General features: G+C 49.2%; 1 protein-coding gene across 5 annotated transcripts in view; it reads left to right on the forward strand.

Annotated features, from left to right (window-relative positions):
• Positions 1–21,208, forward strand: part of FHAD1 (forkhead associated phosphopeptide binding domain 1) — a 162,413-nt gene that overhangs the window by 126,567 nt on the left and 14,638 nt on the right. For all 5 annotated transcript variants that reach the window (XM_020873708.2, XM_020873709.2, XM_020873711.2 and 2 more), the window contains 11 exons: positions 1,548–1,721; positions 3,598–3,823; positions 6,005–6,089; positions 8,742–8,848; positions 10,711–10,870; positions 12,045–12,177; positions 15,813–15,942; positions 16,625–16,749; positions 18,762–18,857; positions 19,514–19,734; positions 20,277–20,442. In XM_020873708.2, coding sequence (XP_020729367.2) covers positions 1,548–1,721; positions 3,598–3,823; positions 6,005–6,089; positions 8,742–8,848; positions 10,711–10,870; positions 12,045–12,177; positions 15,813–15,942; positions 16,625–16,749; positions 18,762–18,857; positions 19,514–19,734; positions 20,277–20,442 — 1,623 coding nt within the window. The remainder of the gene's footprint in view (positions 1–1,547; positions 1,722–3,597; positions 3,824–6,004; positions 6,090–8,741; positions 8,849–10,710; positions 10,871–12,044; positions 12,178–15,812; positions 15,943–16,624; positions 16,750–18,761; positions 18,858–19,513; positions 19,735–20,276; positions 20,443–21,208) is intronic.

Here is a 21,208-nt window from a genome sequence, read left to right on the forward strand (position 1 = left end):
TTGGGCACGGGGGAGTGTCTCACTTTTCAGTGGAGTGAAAAATGCTTGGCTGAGCAGCTCTGTGTCAGGGGCTTTGTGCACATGTGGGGTTATGTCCTTAGGATACATCTCCAAAAGTGGAATCAGTGGGTCACAGGATATGAACATTTTTAGGCTTGTGAAACAGGTTCCCAAGTGACCCTCTCAGAAAGGTCATACCAGTTTTCACTGTCACCAACAGAGTCTGGGAATACCTAGCACTGCACCTCGAGAATATGTTTTGTGCTGTGCTGTGCTTAGTCATTCAGTCCTTTCCAACTCTTTTCCATCCTATGGACTGTAGCCCACCAGGCTTCTCTGTCCACGGAGATTCTCCAGGCAAGAATACTGGAGTAGGTTGCCATGTCCTCCTCCAGGGGATCTGTCCAACTAAGGGGTCGAACCCAGGTCTCCCACATTGCGGGTAGATTCTTTACCATCTGAGCCACTAGGAAAGCCTGGATACGTTTCAGGTAGGATTAATGTTCATGAGTAGGTTACATGCAGTATGGTTCCGACTATATGTCATTCTGGAAAAGGTGAAACTAGGGCAATAATAAAAAGATCAGGGATTGGTAAGGGGTGGGAGGATGATGAATAGATGGAGCACATAGGGTTTTTAGGACAAGGAAACTATTCTGTGTGATTCCATAATGGTAGATACATGTTATCATACATTTGTCCAGATCCATAGAGTGTACACCACCGAGTTGAACCCTTATGTAAACTATGAACTTTAGGTGCTAATGATGTGTCCGTGTAGGTTCATCAGTTATCACAAATGAGATGATCCGATGAGGGATGTTGATGGTAGGAGAGGCTGTGCCCCTGGCGGGGGTGGGAGTTAAAGGAAAACTTTCTGAATTTTCTGCTCAGTTTTACTGTGAACCTAAAACCGCTCTAAAAAATGAAGTCAAATAAATAGATGAAGTCCATCCAGCCCCAGCACAGTGCTTGTCACAAAGCCCACTTTCTGCACTGTTTGAGGAGGGACTCAAGAAAGAGAGTAGAATTATGACAAAGATGGAAAGAATGGGTCCGAGGAGAAGGTGGAAGATGTTGGGGACACAGCGACTGGAGTCTAACCTTTCCAGGGTCTCCAGGGGAGGTCACCCCAGGGACTAAGTCACAGAGTAAGTTGGAGGAATGCCCTGAACACAGGTCCTATGACTAGGGGGTGAAGAGCTCGGCACATTTATCCTGGAAGACAGATTTAGGGAGAGACTTGACAGCCTTCTCAAATATTTAAAGGGCTGTCTCATAAGAGAAAAATAAAACTTGTTCAATGAGCTCCAGGTGACAGAACTGAACTCAGGGGCCAGAAATCCCAAGGAGATAGATCTCAGCTGAATTTGAGTTCTGCAATAATTGGAGCCTTCCAGAGAAAGCATGGACTTTGGACTTTAAAAGGATCAACAGAACAATAACAGAACAGAGGTCCTCTCCTCTCTGAAAACAGGGAAAGGGGGAGGCTGGGGTAAATATTTACACCTGAATTTCTGTTCATTTGATGTTTGCTGTTTGTCTAGGAAATGGATTTAAAAATGCAAAAAGAAGACATTTTAAATAATAAATTAAATGATGCACTGGCCATGCTAGAAAAGGCTCAGAAAACTAAGATGGCTGAAAGTCTGAAAGCAGAGAACCTCACCATGAAATTAAATGAAACACTAGCTGAACTGGAAACTGCAAAGACGAAAATGGTAAGTCAGTGCCTTCTGGGGACAGGAGAATTTTCCCTTCAACGCACGATCACGATGCCATGTGTGGTTTAGACCAGGGGTTCTCAGCCTCCACACTGTTGATGTGCTGGGGGGGTAATTCTCACGGTGGGCGGGGGCGGGGGGGGGGCTGTCCTGTGCATTACAGGATGTGCAGCAGCACCCACTGAGCTCCACCCAGAAGATGCCAGTGGTACCCTACCCTCAGCTGTGACAACCAAAAATGTCTTCTGACTTTGCCAAATCTCCCCCAGTGCGGGGGGAGGTGGGGGGAATCACCCCCTGTTGAGAAGCATTAATTTAGTATGAAAGGTAGACAGAAGCTATGACACCCTCTCTCCGGGGCCATCTAAGATGATATAATTCAGGCTACTCCCAGGATCACACTGAGCAGCCCTGGAATTTAGGGGCCAGTAATGATTCCATAGAATTTAAGACAGAATTTTTCGATTTTAGCTTGACATTCAAGGCCCTTCACCATCAGGGCTCATATTGCAATGACCTGTCATTCACACATTTAACCGACAGGTCTGTGGACAAGGACGTAATGAGGACTGACCCGGCGGAAGTACCACAGAGGGAAGACGAGAGGGACTGGGCTTGGAGACAGCAGCTCTGGGGTGTGGCACATGGTGGCCGTTCCCAAGGTCCTGAATCACAGGACCTGGACACTCGGGGTAGCAGAGGAGTGGGGAAAAGGAGTTGCTATGGAGGGAGTTACCAGAGAAGTGGCAGGACTTGTTAACTGATGGATAGGACAGGAGTGCCGAGGAGAGAGAGGAGCCAAGGAGGCGGGCCAGCTTCCAGCCGGGCACCATGGAGCCAGGCAGTGATGGCACTTGGAGTTGCTGTAAAGATAGAGGTTGGGCTTGGGGATGGGGGCAGGTCTCTTGTGGGAGAGGGACTGTCCTGGAGAAGATAAAGCATTCAGACTGAACCGAGGGTAGGGATATCAAAGTTCAAAAGTTGCCCAAACTTTTGGCGGCACGTTAGATTTGGGGCAGGAAGTGAGACATGAAGACTAAAGTTAGAGGAGAGCCTCCGCGGAGTGATGGTTGAAGGAGGGGGCATGTGTGAGCATCTGGGGCAGAGAATTTCTGTATCCGGAAGAGATCAGAGGCCCATCGTGTTAACAGGGAATGGAGAGCGAGAGAATGACATCATCCTGAGAGCAGGAGAATGATGTCATCCAGGTGGCAGGAGAATGACCTCATCCTGAGAGCAGAGGAAGGGGTAGGGGAGCGGGAGGGGAGCAAGGAGACTCAGCACTGAGACTCAGGTGTGAGGAGCGGCTGCAAGCAGGGAGGGTGGTTATGGGAAGGGGTGTGACTCACCATCAGGAGGCCACTGGTAACTTTTATTTTTAAGAAATACAGATTTATTCACTTTTTTCTTATAAAGTTGTTCACTCATTAACTCAATCAGTACTTATTGAGCATCTAGGTCTAGATGCTGTGGCAGGGATCTGGGCTCTGATGCTGTGGGCATATTGGTAGGTAAAGGGTAAGTTTCTGCCCTCATGGAGCTTCCATTCTAGTAGGAGCGAGAAATAAAGACATGAGGTGGTTCACATGGTAATAAGCACCTCAGGGAAAATAAAACAGGATGATGTCTCCTTTAGATAGGCAGTCCAGGAGGGCCTCTCAGAGGAGGTGACATTGGTGCTGCAGCCCAGCACACATGGAATCAGCCTCATGAGGAGCTGGGGGAGGAGTGTATGGGCAGAGGGAACAGCACGTGCAAAGGTCCTGGGGCAGGCAGAGCTCAGTGCCAGTGCGTGCAGAGGGGCCATGTTGTTCCTTTTCTCCATCATCTTACCCAGCTCCCAAGATCACATGAACCATGTCTGTTTCCCCAGATCATGATGGAGGAGCGGATGCAGCTGCAAAAGCACACAGTAATGGCCCTCCAAGAGGAGCAAGAATCACAGAAGCACGAATTTGAAAAACAAATCATGGAATACAAGGAACAAATCAAGCAGCACTCCCAGACGATCGTGAACCTTGAGGAAAGACTCCAGAAAGTGACCGAACACCACAGAAAGATAGAAGGAGAGATCGCCACGCTGAAGGACAGTGACCCAGGTCGGTCCAAAGAGACGCCGAGGGAACCTTGGTGTTCAGGGTGGGTTCTGATGACCCTGTGGGTCCCTCCAGGCTGATGGACAAGAAAAAGTCTGCGTCTCATTTAAAAAGCCCCTCTGTTGTCTGGAGGCCCCTGTCCTTGTCGCACTGCAAGGTCAGGTGCCCTCCAGGCCCAGGTTCAGCAGAAGTAACACGATGAACAGAGACAGGCTTTGTGCCGAGCCGGTCAGCCAGGGAGCAGCACAGGCTGCCGGGGCTGTGAGGGGTGTCAGAACACACGACGGGAATCGTCCTTTCCCCGTGGAAGCATCCCAGGCAGGGCCCTTTCAAAAGCGTCTCTGCCATCAGCAGTTTGCAGCGCTGTCTAATGCTCTTTCACAACCAGCTGTGGTTTATCTCTTTAAAAAAAAAAAAAAGCTTGAAGAAAGAACTCCGAGTTGTGAGCATTTATTTGCCCTGAATGACCAGGGGTGACAGATAAAACTAAAGACAGTGAGCTCTTGAAGAAGAGTTCTGGAAGTAGAGGCCTCGGCCTCGGGTTTCTCATCCTGAGTGTTAATGTTGCCACGTGGGCTAGATCGGCTTCCCTGGTGTCTCAGCAGTAAGGAATCTGCCTGCCAATGCAGGAGATGTGGGTTCGATCCCTGAATCGGGAAGATCCCCTGCAGGAGGACCTGGCAACCCACTCCAGTATTCTTGCCTGGGAAATCCCATGGACAGAGGAGCCTGGAGGGCTACAGTCCACGGGGCTGCAAAGAGTGGGACACAACTGAGTGACTGAGCACGCACGTGGGCTGGAGCGCTCTTTGTTGGGGACTTTCCTATGCACTTAGGGTGTTGAGCAGCGTCCCTGGCCTCTACCCACTGCATGCCCATGCCCCACTCCAGTGTAACAGCCAAAAATGTCTCTAGACATGGCTGAATGTCCCCTTAGGGGTAAACTCACTCCTGGTTGAGAACCACGGTCCTAGTCTCAAGCCAGCTGACAAGCTGTCAGGGCTCACCTCATGGATACGTTCATTCAACACACTTAGCTTAGCAGCTCTTGTGTCCTGAGCTCATTCTAGACACTGGAGGTTCGGCTGTGGGCCACCATGCAGCATCCCTACAGTTTTCCAGGTCACTGCCCTGCCAGGGGACCCAGCATGAACAGGGCACCACAGCAAGAGCAGGGGACAGGACTTGGTTCCCAGCCCAGGTCCAGGTCAGAGGGAGGGTGTTCCAGCTGGGACGCTTTTTTGCCACCCCAGACTTAGATCCGTGCCTGCCATCAAGCAGATGCTCCATAAGCATCTGTTGAACAAATAAACGAGCGAGTAAACTGAGGATGGGGGCGGTGGCAGATACCGGAAGGCAGTGGGCAGAGGAGTAACTGGGAGGTGAGCACAGCGGAGGGCAGGAAATGGGGCAGGAGGTGCGACCCAGGGAGGGGTTAAGGCTCTACATCTCACCCCTTAGCTGGGTGGTTACCAGCAGGTCCCACCAGTGCCATGCTCACTTCCTCAGCTGTCAGTGGTATCAATGGGTGTTAATTGCTTCACTTGTGTCCGACTGTTTATGACTCTATGGATTGTAGCCCACCAGGCTCCTCTGTCCGTGGGATTCTCCAGGCAAGAATACTGGAGTGGCTTGTCATGCCCTCCTCCAGGGAATCCTCCTGACCCAGGGATTGAGCCTGTGTCTCCTGCATTGGCAGGTGGATTCTTTATCACTGAGCCAACTGGGAAGCCCCCAGTGGCATCTGTTATCCCTGCCTTAGAGAGTCACTAAGTTATGTCCGACTCTCTGAGACCCCATGGACTGTAGCCCACCAGGCTCCCCTGTACATGAGATTTCCCAGGCAAGAATACTGGAGTGGGTTGCCATTTCCTCCTCCAGGGGATCTTCCCGACTCAGGGATCAAACCCATGTCTCCTGCATTGGCAGGCAGATTCTTTACCACTGAGCTACCTGGGAAGCACCACCACCTCAGACAGCAGCTGGAAAGATGTCATGAGCTCATGCACAGGGGAAGGGCAGCCTGTGATACAGAACTCATGGTGGTTCTCACTAGGTGGAGAGGGCTGGGGGTGGAGGGAAGGATTGTCAGTTGAGAAGGTTTACTCTGTTGATAAGCAAAGGGGAAGGAAAATATCCCTTGCCTGAGGACTGTGATGACGTTCATGTGTCCCTCTGATTCAGCCCAGGAGGGGGACGCACAGCCGGACCCCGCAGCAGCACCTCTAGGGGAGAGCAGCTCCAAAGATGCAATGTGCGACCACCTGATGTGAGTACGGGACGGGACTCCTGCTTCTGGTCACGTTGTCAGAATCTGACAGGAGTTGAGTCTGTGCAGTCCTTGCTGCTGGTTGAGTTTCTCAGTCCCTTTAGTAAGTCAGGCTGATGTCATGGAAAGATCTGGGTAGATCTAAGTTCAAATCCTAAACTCAACACTCTCCAGGTATGTAGCCCCAGGCAGGTCACATCCCCTCCTGTGCCTCAGCGCCCCCACCCGCCTCCACCCCGCCCCTCTGCTTGTGAGATAAGGAGGCACATGAATGCCAGCTAATGCTACTACTATTTTCCCCAAAGACCTGCCCAAGGCAAGCCTATTTTTGGGTTTCAAAACAGTGGAAACCACTTGGTGGAGTGGGGTCCCGGAGAGGGTTAAAAGTTAAGAGGTTAGACTAAACAACCTTGAAGTTCCCTCCCAACCCAAAGGTCCATACTTGGAGCCTCAAAGAAGTTAAGTGATATCACTCAGTTGTGTCCAACTCTGTGTGACCCCATGGACTGCAGCCCACCAGGCTCCTCTGTCCATGGAATTCTTCAAGCAAGAATACTGGAGTGGATAGCCATTCCCTTCTCCAGGAGATCTTCCCAACCCGCAAAGAGCTGACAATTTCCAGAGAAACAAAACCCATGGATGGGGAAGATCCTGAAAGACACCGCCAAGCATCATACAAAGTAGAAGGCGGTAACATGATGCAGAGAAAGGATTCAGAAAGTTTCTCAAAGAAGGCAAGCCACCAGCCTGAGCCCTGCCCCAAATAGCAATTACCAAAGTCTAATGTCACACAGGTTTTACCCCAAGACGGCAATGATACTCAGATTTTCAAGCTCCACGTTCTGAAAAGTTTGTCTCCTCCTGTAAAGTTCGTGTCTCCTCCTAAACTCTGTAAAGAAAACAGTAGCCATGACCTGGAGAAGAATCAGCATCAGGTTCTTCTCTGGTTCACTTCCTTAATGATGAACACTTGACGCAGAGTCTCATCCTCAAGTTGGAAGAGTCATGGCCGAGGAGATTAGACAGACAGACAGACAGACATGTATGTGTATGTGTGTGACCCATTCCAGTGATCACCAATCTTTTTTATTTCGATTTTCACATGCAGCCTGCAAGTATTTTGCTTTATTCCATAATAAGCACACACACTGCCTTCAAATGTCTATATAAGAGGAGGCTATACTTCAAAAGACTGTGAATACAAATGAAGTGACACTAATACCTGCCCAGAGACTCAATCGTGTCCAACTCTTTGTGACCCCATGGACTATAGTCCATGGAATTCTCCAGGCCAGAATACTGGAGTGGGTAGCCTTTCCCTTCTCCAGGGGATCTTCCCAACCCAGGGGTTGAACCCAGGTCTTGCAGGTGGATCTTTTACCAGCTGAGCCACAAGGGAAACCCAAGAATAGTGGAGTACATAGCCTATCCCTTCTCCAGCAGATCTTTGCAACCCAGGAATCGAACCGGGGACTCCTGCATTGCAGGCAGATCCAACCAGTCCATCCTAAAGGAAATCAGTCCTGAATATTCATTGGAAGGACTGATGCTGAAGCTGAAACTCCAGTACTTTGGCCACTGGATGCAAAGAACTGATTCATTTGAAAAAACCCTGATGCTGGCAAAGATTGAAGGCGGGAGGAGAAGGGGATGACAGAGGATGAGATGGTTCGATGGCATCACCAATTCGATGGACATGACTTTGAGTAAACTCCGGGAGTTGGTGACGGACAGGGAAGCCTGGCGTGCTGCAGTCCACGGGGTCGCAAAGAGTCAGACATGACTGAGTGACTGAACTGAACTTAACTGAGACTCAATCTCTAAACCCGCTTTACTGTGTTTCCTCCTGCCCCAACACACACATGCACATACACACACATGTGTGCACACACACACCACACACAGTATGCTTCTCTCGGGGCTGGGCTGTCTCACACCTGCTCATAAGGCCCTCAAGTTGCCTCTCCCGCCATCACCCTGGGCCCCTCCCATGAAACATCGCCTCCCAGTCAGCCACCCTGATCACTGTGATACCAAAGACACACCCTCTGGGGTGTGGGACCAAGGACCTGCCCTCATCCACTCTCCCTGTGTCCCCTGCTTAGTTCTCTGGGCCCCCAGGGCCCATACATCCCCAAAGGGTCACTTGAACACCACCCGTTCATGTGGCCCCTCTTCTCTCCATCAGGAATTAAAAGAAGCTGGTGAGAGCACGAAGCCATACTGTCCTCTTCTCTCTTTTTTTCCTCATCCTCGAAGAATCCCTGAACCCACACATGCACAAAATAGTCTTCCCTCTTCTTTGCACCAAAGATCAAAAGTCCATGAGAGCATTGGTTCCTGCTGACAGATGGCTGAGCAGGAAGAGGTGTCCTTTTGATATTAGTTGTATTTCAGCCTCAGAGCAAACCCAGCCAGGATCCTTTGTTCTGTCTCCATGTATTTCTTTATAACGAACGTGCATCAAAACGGATTCTTGTTCTGAGAAGTTTTCAAGAGTGGGCTTGCTGGGGGTGGCGTCATCCCCAAATTGGACCATCACTGATGGAGGATCACACTGCCTCTGCGCTTTTCCCCTTCCAGGCACTGGAGCATCACCACAGAGATGGAGCTGAACTGACTTGGTCTGTTTTGTGTGTGTGTGAATTTCAGAGAGGATTTATTGACTGCTCAGAAGGAGATCCTGTCTCAGCAGGAGATCATCATGAGGTTAAGGAAGAACCTGACTGAAGCTCATAACCGAATGTCAGACCTGAGAGGTTTGTGCAATTGCCTGTGTCTCTCAATTTCCCAACCCACTTTGAGAAAGGAAAGAAATGGGTCTTCGGGGTTGGAAAGCTGGGCATTTTTTTTTCTTTTTTTTTTCCATTTATTTTTATTAGTTGGAGGCTAATTACTTTACATCATTACAGTAGTTTTTGTCATACATTGAAATGAATTAGCCATGGATTTACATGTATTCCCCAGAAAGCTGGGCATTTAAACCCCACCTCAACCTGCTGTCCTGGGCCATCACAGCACTTGTAACTCAGGATCAGCAAAAGCTGCGGGTACTGAACTGATTCCATTTGATGTGGGATCACCGGGAGTGTTCTCACATGGCTCCACACCTCTGAGTAGAATTGCAGCTTTCTTTTTTGGGAAGAATCTCTGTTGACCACAAAGGATTTGTCTGTAGGAGCAAAGGCTTGGAGGTCATGCATGGGTCCCCTCGCTTGGCAGGCCAGCCAGCACAAGTCCTAGTGCCCACCAGCTTATGGACCCTAGTAAGTGCACCCTTGGTCTCTCCTGCCTCTGATGCAAAAACACTTGCCACACATCTGCCCGTTGGGGCTCCTCCTGTCCCTCACGTCGACATCAGGACCCACCTAGAGCAGGGGCAAGGTAGCTCTGAGGTCTCTTCTCTTCTGGATGGGCACAAGTCTGGCTGAATATTCCTCCGTGGCTCCTCTTCTCCCCAGACTTATTTCTGCCTCCCTTCTTCTTGCTTATTAGAGCTGCCTCCTCTTTCCCATCCCTAACTTCCACTTAGCCAAAGGGCAGGAGTCGGGAGGTAATAATTAGGTTTGGGAGGGGGTGGAGGGAGGGTGAAGAACAGTCCTTTTATCTGGTCCCCATCTCAAGCCCTGTGCATCCCAGACCTTCAGTTGTGTTTATTCCCTGTGTCTGGGCCAATTGATGTCCCCAGGACTTTTATAGCAGGATTTTTCAAAGAGGGATTTTCCCCTTCCAAGATATGATAATTTGTGGCAGAAAGGCCGCATTGTCTAGTTCTAGAATTGGGAGGCATTGGACCCAGTTCTGGATCTGCTATTTATTAGATGGGTGACTTTAGACAAGTCCCTTGACCTCTGTGAACCTCGGTTTCTGCATCTGTGATGTGGGGCTGTTACTAGGAACTGCCTTGTACGGTTGCTATGAAGATCCGAGACAATGTAGGGGTCTTAGTTTGGATTTTCCCAGAAAGCAGACCCCGAGACCAGAATTCCACTGCAGGTGGTTCACTTGAGAGATGATCCAAGGGAAAACAGCAGTGGAAGGGAAGTGAGACAGGCAAGGAAGAAAGCAGATAAAGAATTGCCATGCTGTCTGTCAGCAGGCACAGTGGGGGACAGAGCTTAATTCTGCCAGGGAGTGGGGATGCTGGGGAGCAATGTGGTCACAGCCCTCCAAATGCCACCTGGACGGGGAGAGGGCTGGGCTGTCTGCTCCAGCCTGTCTCCACCAGGCCTCGGTTGGAGGCTGTTGCCTCTGGCAGACACGTGAGCAGAGCTGTCTCCAGAGGGCTCAGAAGCCTTAGGCAAACAGATGCAGAAGCAGGCTGCTGAAGGTGCCCTAAAATGCCACAGGCACACAGGCCCTGACAGCTGGGGCCAGGCGGGCGCCACACAGGCTGCCTCGCGGCGCCGGCGCTCATCGAAAGGTGATGCTGGTGGGCGGTTTTGTTGTGTTTTTTTTTTTTTGCAAGCAGACCTCCTGGCTGTTACTGAAGCCCCCTGAGAATTCCTGGAGGGTGAACCGCCTCGTGGTTCTTGGAGGCCTGGCAGATCTGCTATGGCCCTCCAGGAGACCCAAGGCAGGAGACCCCACCCCCAACAGCTTGCATGTACCACCCCCCCAGGGGAACTGAACGAAAAGCAAAAAATAGAACTGGAGCGGAACGTGGCACTGGTTCAGCAACAAAGCAGTGAGCTGAGCGTGCTCAAGGACAAGATGGTACAGATGACCAGCCTGGTGGAGAAGAAGGACAAGGAGCTGGAGGTCCTCAAGCAGGCGCTCAGGTGGGTGGGAAGGCCTGCACAACGGGTGTGGGGAGCCCAGGCATACCCAAGTACCCAGGGAGCCTGGCATAGAGAGAGGAAGGGCTCAGTCAATGATGGTTAAAGAGTTGAATGAATGAGTAGATGAATGAATGAATGACATATGTTTCATTGCTTCACAACCTCATCATTTAAAACTTTGCTCAGTTCTGAGCATCTCAGAGATTCCTGCCCAATATTTCAGAGAAGTCTCAGTTTAAATGCAGCTTCCTCCAGGAAATCCTCCATTACTCACCCTCACCAAACATAGCCAAGGCTCTGCCCAGGGTCCCTCACCCCCTGCATGTCACCTGATCTAACACTTCTCACCCGGCCAGGCTGCTCCACCTGTTGAATTATCCGCCTTCCCCATGAGGACCCCTTGTAGACCTTGCCTGCTACTGACTCCCCACCATTCACACAATGCCTGGCATGTAAATATTGACTGAACAGAAGTGTAAGCTGGAGGTGTCAGAGGTCAGCTTAAACTAAATATAGTGTTGTTATTCTGCAGGTTTGTCTATGAAACATATGTGAGTTTGCATTTTCATCCATAGTTTATCCATATTTTGACGTAAGATTAATGTTTTCTCCAAGAAAGTTTGAATAAAATTGATGTCTCATGTGTACCCCATAGCTTTGTTTGCTTCATGGTTCATGGCCAAGATGGATTCACATCGTGGTTAAAAGAACAGGCTCCAGGCTTGGGCTGCCTGGATTCAAAACCAGGTGCCCTCATCTATAAGCTCCATGACCACAGGGAAATTGCTGTGTGTCTCTTTCCTGGTCTGTAAAATGGGGCAAGGAGAGTCCCTAGCTCATGGGACTGTTATGAGAAATAGAAGGGTTGACATATACCAGGTGTTAGAAATAGCAGACAGGCACTACATGGCCACATAAATGCCACAGCAGGTGTCCTGCAGACCCAGTGCAGGAAGCAGGAGTGGAGAGGTGCCTGCCTCCCTGGTCACTAACCAGCAAGCTCAATTATCCAGAAACCCTCGGGCAGGAGCTTGAAGGCTCCAAGATTTCGGTTCCCTGTAAACGTGGAGTCCCTTTCCCACTTCTGCTTGTGAGTACAAAGGTAATCTGTGGTTCCCAAACCTTGTGCAGCCAGCCGCCCTCCTGCTCAGTGACTCATCTTCTCTGCCCCCAGGGCCTCCCAAGAGAAACAGAAACTCCAGCTGCACAAGGAGAAGGAACAGAAGCCCAGGAACACAACCAAGATGTGTGACATTTCGGTGCAGATAGAACCAGTCCACACTGATACTTTCTTGAGCAGCCAAGAGGTGAGCACCTGCCGCGTCCCCGAGGGCATCTAGAAAGATAAGCGAAGAAAGAGCCCGATGGAGGCTTTCTTTCCTTTTGAAAACATCTTCATTCTAAGTTCCAAAAGCATGACTTGCTTACGTGAAATGTATAAAGTTATCATCAGCTGGGCACCTGTACCGTCAGCCCTCTTCCTCACAGGAACCACCACACCCTCATACAGTCAGCAGTTGAAGTTCAGGCTTGGAGCTCGTCTGCCTGGGTTCCAGTCCTGACTCCTCCACTCGGAAACCCTGCAACCTGGTACCACTTCCCTCATCTGGAAAGTGGGCATAATGCCAGCCACCCCATCATGGGATTGTTGAGAAACAAATTTAACTCACACACACAAACATGTACAAGCTTACATATATATATATTTATTTGATAGATTTTTTTCAAAATATAGTCTCAAACCATATTTATTCTGCAACTTATTTCTTTTTTCCCACATAATACTGTTTCATGGGCATATTTTCAAGTAAATGTACGTGAAGATCTACCTCATTCTTTTGTTTGTCCCAAGCTGGCAATTGTATTTTTGGAGCACATATACCAAATGATTTGGAAATTTTCATCTCCAAGGCCCAGCGTGTGGGCTGGGGCGACAGTGGTGGGCACATGGGACAGCACCCCTCCTCCTGCTGTCAGCAGGGATGCCCACCCCCCACCCTAAGCCAGCAGCTGCTTCCACTGTCACAATTCTGACAACTGTGACTCCCTGGCCCTCTGCTGGGGACTCACAGGGCCATTTCCACTGAATTCCATCACGTCCCTTTTATCCAGCCAGTCACCTGTTGATGAACATTTGTTTCTGCTTCCGCACGTTGCTGTAGTTAAGATCTTTCTGAAAGTGAAAGCGTTAGTCGCTCAGTCGTGTCCAATTCTTTGCAACTCCATGGAATGTAGCCCGCCAGTCTCCTCTGTTCATGGAATTCTCCAGGCAAGAATACTGGAGTGGGTAGCCATGCCCTTCTCCAGGGGATCTTCCGGACCCAGGGATCACACCCAGGTCTTCCGCATTGCAGGCAGATTCTTTACTGTCCAAGCCACCAGGGAAGCACTTTGTAAGTATGCGAAACAGATTCCTAGCTGTGATCCTGAGATGTCCAGGGGACATCCTAAATTAGGCCTGCAAGGGCTCAAATGCCAGGCCATTTATGCTCCGTGGCTGACCTGGTGATCTCTGCCCGGAGGCCTTCGCATGCCTGGAAGTCCCAGCAGGCAGCGCGCAGGGCTCACGTCATCGATGGAGAACCGTGCCTCAGCCCGTGGTCCTGTACGGTGGCTCCCATCTGTCCCTGTGGCGGGCGGGTGGTGCTTCCCATGGTCTGTCGTTGGCTGACCGTGGGCACGGCACTTCCTCGAGGCCCCGGGTTTCCTGGAGTCCAGGGATCTCCTTTCTCCCTTCGCTTTATGAAACTAGAGACCAGGGTGTTTCAGTAATGCGCTTTGGACTTTCTCTTGGAAACAGGGCCAAATGTGTCAACTTGCCTGCCTGCTTCCTCAAAGATGCCTTTCCCCTGCCAAACAGCAGGGAGCCAGGGCCGCACGCAGCGTGAAGGAGAGGGCTCAGGGGCCCCGCCGGCTGGCCCTGGCTCCCGTCACCATCCAGAGACCTCTATAGCAGCAGCATCTCCTCCTTACTAGGGCAGCCCAGCCATGGGGCTGCAGCTGGTTCCACAGCTGTGAGCGCCCGGGGCCGGAAGCAGGTCTCATTCCTGTTGAAATCCAAGCTCTAAGTGCAGGACCTGGCCTGTGTTCGTTCACATGTTCAGCAACTATTGGGCACCTGCTGCATGCCAGACCCTGTGCTGGGCGCAAAGCAGAATGCTCACGGTTCTTGCCCACACAAGACCCCCTCTGACTGTCCTGTGTTTGCTGAGAAGGATTGTTGACCAGAGGCCCTGTTTCAGTTTCTGTGATGATGTTGTATTAGAGGAGGATGGGGGAGGGAAGCTGCAAGATGAAAGGAAAAAGGCTTTTTTTCTTTCTCAGAACAGCCTTCCACACTCAGTCTACTTCCTGCTTTCTAAACCAGAGTGGGTCAGAGGGCTTAAGAGTTGTATGAGAAAGAATCTCCATCTTCTCTAAATAAACAAATTCCCAGAAGGGCCATGAGTAAGGGTCACGTCGGGCTCAGCCGAGCTCTCCAGGCAGAGGAAATGCTGTCACCGAGCCTGGCGGCTGCCCCACCCCCAAAACCAGCCACCACCTCCTCTCCACCCTCCAGCACGTGTGCACATGCACAGCGTTCCTGGTGTTCACTCCCAGGGCAAACATATGCCCTCAGAGAGGGAGGCTGGTGTAGAAACAGCCTCGGAAGTGGACCAGCCGAGCAGGCTGAAAGCCGGCTGGAGCCAGGATCAGGGTCTACTGAGGCCCTACTAAGTGCAGCACCCCCTTCTCTCAGGGCTGAACCTTGGTCCCAGCAGGAACGCTGGGGCAGGCCCCTCCTGGCTCCATATTTACGGAGCTCCTACTGTGCTCGGGCACAGGGCTGAGCTTTGGGAATAGCTCGGCCTACATGGGAGACAAATTCTGTTCTCACAGGGCCCGTGCATGCGTGCATGCTCAGTTGTATCCCACTCTTTGCAACCCCATAGTCTGTAGCCTTGCCAGGCTCCTCTGTCCAGGGATTCTCCAGGTAAGAATACTGGAGTGGGTTGCCATGCCCTCCTCCAGGGAATCTTTCCGACCCAGGGAATCGAATCCACACCTCTCACACCTCCTGCATTGGCAGGCGGGTTCTTTACCACTGGCCCCACCTGAGAAGCCCCTCCTCACAGGGTCCTCATTCTGAAAAAGGAAAGAGGCGATAAACAAGGCAACGTCTAACAAAATGTCCAGCGAGCGTGAGCCCTCCAAGGAAGGATACGGCAGGACTGGGGCGTAGTAGCACAGGGAGGGGGCCTCTTTGGGACAAGGCAGTAGGGAGGCCTCTGCAGGAGGAGATGGGGAGCAGAGCCTGAATGAAATGAAGGAATGAGTGGTGGGGGCCTGGAAGGGAGAAGAGAGCCGAGGGAGGACCTGCTAGGTCTCTCTAGACCAGCCAAGAGCCCATCCATCCAATCCCCCCTAGCAAATATGAGACCACCATCCTTACTACCAGCTAAGCACCGAAAAATGTCCCTCCAGGACTTACCTGCCAGTCCAGTGGTTAAGACTCCATGCATCCACTGCCGGGAGCATGAGTTTGATCCCTGGTCGGAGAAGAGACTGGACCAAAAAAAGAACCAAAAAATCGCCCCTTCAGGAGTGAATTTGATGTGATTGTTCAAAGATGAGAATAGAATGACAAGTGGAAACCCAAACTTAGAAGAATACTAGAAAAAAGAAAGAAAGAATGAAAGAAAACATGGTGAGGAAGCATAGAGGGGATCTCTTATTTATAGTGATGCTAGGTCAGTAGGAGAGTTGGAAATCTTCCTAGATGTGACTTTGTATTCGGAATGAAACATTTAAATTCCTTCTCCGTTGAGGCCCCTTAATAATGTCTTCCGGGGTACTAAGTGACAGGGTTTCTGCTGACCCATGAACTGTTCGTGTTTCTCCAAACATAAGAGAGAGATTCCGATCCCTAATAAAGCCACTGTCCGCACCGTTCTGGCCACAGGAGCAGTGCTTCAGTGACCTCGGGGCCAAGTGCAAAGGGTCCCGACACGAGGAGGTCATCCAGCGTCAGAAAAGGGCCTTGTCTGAGCTTCGTGCACGGATTAAAGAACTTGAGAAGGCCGGCTCCTCAAGTAAGTCCCCTCCTTCCTAGTGGCCCCTTCTGTGCTGAGCCGTGGGCCCCAGACTGCAGGGTTCCCTGTGGGGGCTAACCAGGATCATTGTCTTCTATTCTTACCATTTCATAAGTGAAAAGATGTAGTTTTTTTTTTTGAAAAAAGAAGAAGATGAGTTGGAGGCAGGGGGGGAGATGGGCATACATAATCTCAAAGTCAAGAGCAGGCCTTGATACTAAATAAACAGGATTTCATGAAAAACTCATAACATTGTCCTTCTTTTTCTTATTTCACTGTGGCCCAGTAGAAACTTTTGCATAGACTGATGGTGTTCAAGGATCAGCCTTGGGGAACTTCCTAGATAAATACCCTGTTTAGAGGGAATGGGGCTCTCAAGAAACAGAGCTTGTTGCTGGGTGGAGCACTGAGCCAGGCCCTAGAAGCCTGGGTTCAAGTTCATCCTCCTACCTGTGGCCAAAGGTTCACCCTTGGTGCCTCAGCTGTGTGAGGCTGCAGCCTCATATTAGCTGTGTGACCTCGGACAAGTCATTTCACCTCTCTGGGCCTCAGATTGTGGGGGTTAGTACTGGCCCATGGTAAGCGTCCAGTTAACAGCAGCTGTGGTTGTTTTTTTTTTTTTTTACATCCAGTGACTTCTTCCTGAACCTTTCTTTTGAATCTAAATTATTTCTTTTTTCAGATCATAAGGACCACATGGATGAATCATTTCTAGACTTAAAGACTCTTGGGATGGAAAAAAACATCCAGAAAATATTGGATGTAAAACCTGATTTGCCAACTTTCTCAAAAGTAGAGATCCGAGTGGTAATTTGCCTCTGCAGTGACTGACGTGTGGTGAGGGTGGGCCTGAGGGCAGATCTGTCCAGGTGCCCTGGCATCACTGGTTCAGAGTCAGATCCTCCCTGTTAGCCTAGCATCTGTTATCAGCTGGTCATTGCCTAGCAGTACCAGTGGTCCAGTGTTTGAACAGCAAGGGGGCTTTCAAATGTGCATAGCAGGATGTATCATCACACTGATGTTGGCCAGGTCAATCTCTGGGCCCTCCTTTTCATATCATATGTTATATTCTGCAGGAAATATTCAACAAGCTATATAACATTACGCCATGAGTTTGCCTTAAATTTGCTTCTTTCTGTAAACTCAAAAACCCGAACACAGAAAAAGTAGCAGAAGGGAGCCATGATGATTAAGAAGACACGAAAGTTCTAGAATCAGAGACCTGTCTGTGTTCTAATCCCAGCTCTGCAAACCAAGTGACTTTGGCGGGCTCTTAACCTTTCTGGGACTCCATTTCCCAGCTGTAAAATGATGATGGAAAAATTAAAGGAGATAATTATGTAAAGTGCTTATCCCAGTGCCTAGCTCATAGTGAGCATTTAATAGATGATACTTGTGATTATTATTAAATAGTATTTCAGTGGTATTCTTCAAGAAAGCCTTCCTTCCTTAGGGGGCTTAGTTTGATTTGCCCAGATTTGCAGAAGTAATTTGATTGTTAGATGGAAGGTGTTTGATTGGGCATTTGATTGACACATGACAGTGGACAGCTCAGGTTAACATTAATCAGAGAACCTGCTGGGCATGGTTTGCTGCCAGAGCTGGATCCAAACCATCCTTGGGCTGTTGGAAGAAATAATTCAAATCATTCAATCTCATTTTTCTAGACGTTTGCTAGACATGTGAATCTTCAGAAATGTGTTGCTTTGAGACTTCCCTGGCAGTCCAGTGGTTAAGACTTCGCCTTCCAATGCAGGAAGTGCAGTGTTTGCTCCTTTTTGGGGGAGATAGGATCCCACATGCCTCAGGGCTAAAAAAAAAAAAAAAAAAAAACATAAAAACAGAAGCAATATTATAACAAATTCAATAAAGACTTTTTAAAAATGACCCACATCAAAACAATATTTTTAAAAAAAGAATGAAAGAAAGAAAGGTGTTGGTTTTCCTGCTAAGAGCAAACCCTCCTCTGAGAGTGGAAAGGGAGGGACCATCTCCAGGTGGGGAGCTCAGCTGCATCCCATTCCTGATCCTGCTTCCAAGATTTGCCTTCCCCCTGGCAACAACCCCTCATCCCACCACTGACAGCACAGAACAGGAAACCTCCAAGGCTGGCAATAATTAAAAGGAGAGAAGGAGCAGGAGAAAGAATAGCTGAGCAAAGGCAACAGGATTCCTGTTTTTCTGATGCTTATCTTCTCAGCCTCAGTGCTACTGATTTTTTGAGCCAGGTAACTCTTTGCTTGGGGGACTATCCTGTGTGTCACTGGGTGTTTGGCAGCATCCTTGTCCTCCACCCACTGAACATCAGTAGCAGTCGTGACGACCACCAGCGTGTCCAGGCATTGCTAAATGTCCTTGATCAAGGGAGAGTGGACAGGATCATCCCCGGTTGAGAACCACTTGTCTAGAGGGCAGACATACAATGACCAAAGAACGAGACTAATGATGTATTTCAAGAAGAGTTATGCTCTTAAGGGATAGGAACAGAGCTGTAAGAAAGCAGTTCACAGAGGAATCAGACTGGAATAAAAAACAGCTAGAAGGGGACGACAGAGAAGGAGATGGCTGGAGGGCAGCATCGAATCAATGGACGGGAATCTGGGCAAACTCCAGGAGACAGTGAAGGACAGGCAAGCCTGGAGCTCTGTAGTCCACGAGGTTGCAGAGTTAGACGTGACTTAGTGACTGAGCAACAACAACTGTCAAGTTATTCTTTAGTAACTTTCCGGTTCTTCGGTTATTCTTTGGGTTATTCTTCTGGATGTAGAAGATCATGATGGAATACCAAGAGAGAGTTTTCATTTCTTTTTTTATTTCAGCCTCAAAATGGCCTTTCCAGCCCAGGGTCCGTCATGGCCACCGATAAATTAGGGAAAACAGACGCTGCTGAGGCTCTGGATCTCAGTGAAAGGCTGGTAGGTACACCCAGCATCAGTCCCTCTCCTGTCCAAACCTGCAACCCCCTCAGGCAGTGTTAACCACCAGATAGCCTAACTAAACGTCAACCCTACATAGGTATTTAGTCGTTATTACAGCTCTGCGAGACCCATTTACTATCCCAGCATGGGTTGGAAATTGCAGAGTTGAATTCCTTGGAAAACTGGGTAGCAAGAATAAATATTTCTATCTGTTGTCATTTTCCCCCTGGTTCTCAAAAAGGCATAGCGTAAATGGATGCGAGGAACAAGAAAGTCGGATTAAAAGCCCCAATTGTACTCCTTTCCAAAGCATGTGTTCTCTGTGATTGCAGAAAATTAATGAAACAGAATTAGACACTTGCCTCCTTATTAAAGGGCTTCCCAGGTGGCTCGGTGGTAAAGAATCTGCCTGCCAGTGCAGGAGATGCAGGTTTGATCTCTGGGTTGGGAAGATCCCCTGGAGGAGGGCATGACAACCCACTCCAGTATTCTTGCCTGGGAAATCACATGGACAGAGGAGCCTGGCGGGCTACAGTCCATAGGATCGCAGAGAGTCAGACACCACTGAGTGAACACAGCACACACACTCCTTATTAAAGCAGCTGCCAGTGGAGGTGGGCCAAGCCTCTTACCTGCGAAACGCTTTCTCGTAGTACATGGATATGAGCAAAACACTTGGGAGTCTGATGAACATCAAAGATATGTCAGGTCACGTGTCTATGAAACACCTCTCCCCTAAAGAGAGGGAGAGAGTCAACCAGCTTCGACAAAGAGACCTCGATATGGTGTTTGATAAGATCACCCAACTCAAGAACCGGCTGGAGAGAAAAGAGGAGCTTTTGAGAGGCTACGAGAAAGACATTGAACAGCTCAGGTAGGGCCCACGTCCCCACAGAAAGGCCCAGACCTCCATTCTCCAGGCTAAACCTCAGAGCAGCAGCAGACCTCTGGACCAAGACAGGAGGACAGAGGTCTGGGTGTGGGGTGTGCAGGGGAGGCGGGATCATGACTCAGGGTCTGATGGAAGCAAGTCCTCTGGGCCAGAAAGCAGCAGTTAAAGTGCCCTATACTCTCTTAACGGTAAGGTGCACCTTTTATGAATGTATCTGGTATTTCACCATGTGTGTGCTTTTCATAATTCCATCTTATTTTCAGTAGTATCAGTTCCCTGACCCTCCCTGGGAAATTGGGAGGGGCTGGTAATATAACCTGTGTCAGCTTCATGCCATACTTACACAGCCCACGAGCTATTTATTCTGCCCTCTAGTCCCCAAACTTCATCATTCTCTCTAACTTGTAATGAAGCTGCTAAGTTAGGCATACACAAAAGTATCTTGAGAATCTCCCAGGCAGGGGCATTGCTGGTAAGTGAGAAAGATGAGGGGAAAAGAGACTTTGTCTCTCCCACGTGCTCAGGCAGAGCAAAGTGTCGGTTCAGATGTACCAGTCACAGGTGGCCAAGCTGGAAGACGACATCTACAAAGAGACCGAAGAGAAGGCTCTGCTCAAGGAGGCCTTGGAGCGCATGGAGCAGCGGTTGCACCAGGAGAAGAGGGTCAACAGGGCGATCAGGCAGCAGAAGGTGAGTGGTGCCTGCTTGGAGCAGTCTCTAAGGCTGCCCCTCAGCCCCCTTTAGAAATGGGCAGCTGAGGTCCCAGTGGGATCTAGGCAGTGCAGGATGCATTTACTGATGCAAAGGAAAGGGGCAGAATAGCTTTAGCATCAGACAGACCTAAGTTTAGACTGTAGCTCTTCCATTTACTGTGTGCCTTCAGGCAGGTTTCTTAACCACTCTGAGACTCAGAGTCTAGCTTGTCTGTATTTTCTTTCTTTCTCTTTAATTTAATTTTTAATTTTGTGTTGGAGTAGAGCTGATTTACAATTTTGTGTTAGTTTCAGGTGCAGAGCAAAGTGATTCAGTTATACATATACATGTATCCATTCTTTTTCAGATTCTTTTCCCAGATAGGTTATTATAGAATATTGAGCAGCATTCCCTGTGCTATATAGTAGGTCTTTGTTGATTATCTGTTTTATATATGGTAGTGTGTATGTGTTAATTCCAAATGCCTAATTCATCCCCCCTCCACCTTTTCCCTTTGATAACTGTAAGTTTGTTTTCAAACTGTGTCTGTTTTTGTTTTATAAATAAGCTCACTTGTATCAGTTTTTTAGACTCCACATATAAATGATATCATATGATACTCGCCTTTCTCATCTGCCTTACTTCACTTAGTATGATACTTTCTAGGTCCATCTATGTTGCTGCAAATGGCATTATTTCATTCTTTTTATGGCTGAGTAACATTCCATTGTATATATGTACCACATCTTCTTTATCCATTCCT

Source organism: Odocoileus virginianus, chromosome 11 (genome assembly GCF_023699985.2).
Source record: "Odocoileus virginianus isolate 20LAN1187 ecotype Illinois chromosome 11, Ovbor_1.2, whole genome shotgun sequence".
Lineage (NCBI taxonomy): Eukaryota > Metazoa > Chordata > Mammalia > Artiodactyla > Cervidae > Odocoileus > Odocoileus virginianus.